General features: G+C 42.3%; 2 protein-coding genes across 6 annotated transcripts in view; one reads left to right on the top strand and one right to left on the bottom strand.

Moving 5' to 3' along the window:
* LOC107560570 (zinc finger protein 239-like) overlaps nt 1-348 on the bottom strand; it is a 9,098-nt gene extending 8,750 nt beyond the window's left edge. Inside the window, exon 1 of the mRNA XM_016244789.1 lies at nt 300-348. The gene's annotated coding sequence lies outside the window, so the exon portion shown is untranslated. The remainder of the gene's footprint in view (nt 1-299) is intronic.
* LOC107560584 (zinc finger protein 501-like) overlaps nt 1-2,214 on the top strand; it is a 176,198-nt gene that overhangs the window by 171,252 nt on the left and 2,732 nt on the right. For 2 of the 5 annotated variants that reach the window (XM_016244805.1, XM_016244808.1), the window contains exons 2-3: nt 1,041-1,193; nt 1,310-1,604. In XM_016244805.1, the coding sequence (XP_016100291.1) occupies nt 1,041-1,193; nt 1,310-1,604 (448 nt within the window). Of the gene's footprint in view, nt 1-576; nt 650-1,038; nt 1,194-1,309; nt 1,605-2,214 lie in introns of those variants that run through there. The other 3 variants (XM_016244803.1, XM_016244804.1, XM_016244806.1) reach the window with 3 other exon arrangements.

The raw sequence follows: 2,214 nt of genomic DNA, 5'->3' as shown, positions 1-2,214 counted from the left end.
TTTTTTTTTCAACAGCGTTATATTTAATCTCTACTGTGTAATTCCTATGTATGTCTGTACGTTACTGGAAGCTCCTGACAGATTCTTTGCGTGTAAACATACTTAGCACTAAAGCTCTTTCTGACTTCTGACTAAATTATGGCTACAGTAGTAAAACCATTATTGATTTCCATAAGCGTTGAGAAAAGGCGAGGGAACGCTCTATGTTAAGTCACAGAAGTCAGAAAAACAGCATGCACAAACACAGCTAAAACGCATTAAATGAATAAAACAGATTATATACACTTTATAACACTTACCGTCTGAGTGCTCCAGTCTTCTTCTTCAGTGGTTTTACCGGTGGACCACAGCTCGTCACAGCGCCTCCTACAGCACGAGCGAAGAAGTGAGAAAATAACAAGCGGCCAAAGTCTGAGTGGTTAGAGTGCATTTCTCCGAATTCTCACTAGTCAAACTAGGAGCAAGAGCATATGTTTTTAGGTATTTACATTAAATTATGTGTGGTTTTATTTCTTAATCAGCAGTCTGTCGATGCGCTTCCGCTCCAGCACAGACGGAGGCGCTCGAGGCTCTTCAGCGCGAGTAAACAAACCACAGAGCGACCGAAACAACAGCTTACAGTTCGAACCCTCAACCGGTGCGCGGTCTAGCATGTTTTACAGCATCTACCAGATTTATATTTACGCTTATGTTCGATTTATATTGTTTTATCTCTTTATGGGTTTATTGATTTTGTCTAGTTATTGTTTTTTTTGTTTTTCGTTGTAGCTACGTGCCGACCGCTAAATGAGTGCATTAAATGCAATAAAATTATATATATATATATATGCGTTAAATAAAGGAGATTATATATCATACAATATATGAACGCTGGATCAAAAATGAAACTGAACAACATTTACATTTCTGAATGTTCTCGGAGATCAGATTCATATTAATAGATCAGTTCTGCTCACTTTCATAATCATAATCAGTCATTCTGGGTTTAAATGAGTGTCATTATAAATGCTTCTTGTAGTAATCATGCTGTGTGTGTTCAGATGCTGAGCATGAAAGCGCAGGTGGATGTGCTCTGCTGTAAATCAGTAGGAACTGATCTGTCCATGCTGGAGATTGAGGATTTCATCTCAGAAATCTGTGGGCTGAAGAAAGAGGTGGCGTCACTGGAGGCAAAGCTGAGAGAAAGAGGAGAGGTTTGAGCAGCTCTTCATCCTTCAGCTCCGTCCAGTGAAACACTGGTTCACGAGTCACCTCATGAGCACAGCTAATGCATGGTTCAGCTAATGCATCTTGTGTTCTTCGCTCTCAGGACTCAGTCTGGAGCGCCAGAGCTCAGAGATCCAGAGACACACAGGACTCGGAGCTCAGCCTTAGTTTGCTCTGTTATACTGACGCTCAGGAGAGCGTGTGTGACGGTCATGGGTCCGTCACCTCCTCAGAGTCGCTGGGGTCTGACTGTAACGCTGGAGAGCTGCAGATGCTGCAGATGCCGATGAAGACGTGCTCCGTCAGACTGCTGGACTGCAGGAATATAAAGGAGACGAGAGAAGCATCCACTGGGGAGAAAGTACAAAGTGACGATGATGTTGACTTTATTCCTTCGGGTATGCTGCTTCCTTTAATATATTATCCTAACTGGTGCATCAACACATGGTTTTACATGTTTACAAGTCATTTAAAGTTTCTCAAGCGTAACCCGTCGTTCCACTTTTTGAGCATAGACCTGAAAATGACATTTCTAACTTAAATTCCAACAAAAGCAGACTTAAAGGGATAGTTCACCCAAAAATGAAAATGTGATGTTTATCTGCTTACCCGCAGGACATCCCAGATGTAGGTGACTGTTTCTTCAGTAGAACACATTTGATGATTTTTAACTTTAACCGTTGCAGTCTGTCAGTCGTATAATGCATGGCAATGGTAACAAAATCTGTGAGAGTAAAAACATGCACAGACAAATCCAAATTAAACCCTGCGGCTCGTGACGACACATTGATGTCCTAAGACACGAAACGATCAGTTTGTGCCAGAAACCCAACAGTATTTATATCATATTTTACCTCTAATACACCACTATGTCCAGCTGCTTTGAGCGCGCGCACGGCATCCGGTGCGTGAGGTGTGTACGCGCTCTGGCGTAGCTTACGTTAACAGGTGTGCTGATATCCAGCCGAAGAGCAATCAAGCATAACTTCAGGCGAGCAGGCTCAGAAG

Source organism: Sinocyclocheilus grahami, unplaced genomic scaffold (assembly GCF_001515645.1).
Source record: "Sinocyclocheilus grahami isolate Dianchi unplaced genomic scaffold, SAMN03320097.WGS_v1.1 scaffold734.1, whole genome shotgun sequence".
Lineage (NCBI taxonomy): Eukaryota > Metazoa > Chordata > Actinopteri > Cypriniformes > Cyprinidae > Sinocyclocheilus > Sinocyclocheilus grahami.
The sequence above is the reverse complement of the archived record's forward strand: the minus strand, read 5'-3'. Positions and strand labels throughout refer to the sequence as shown.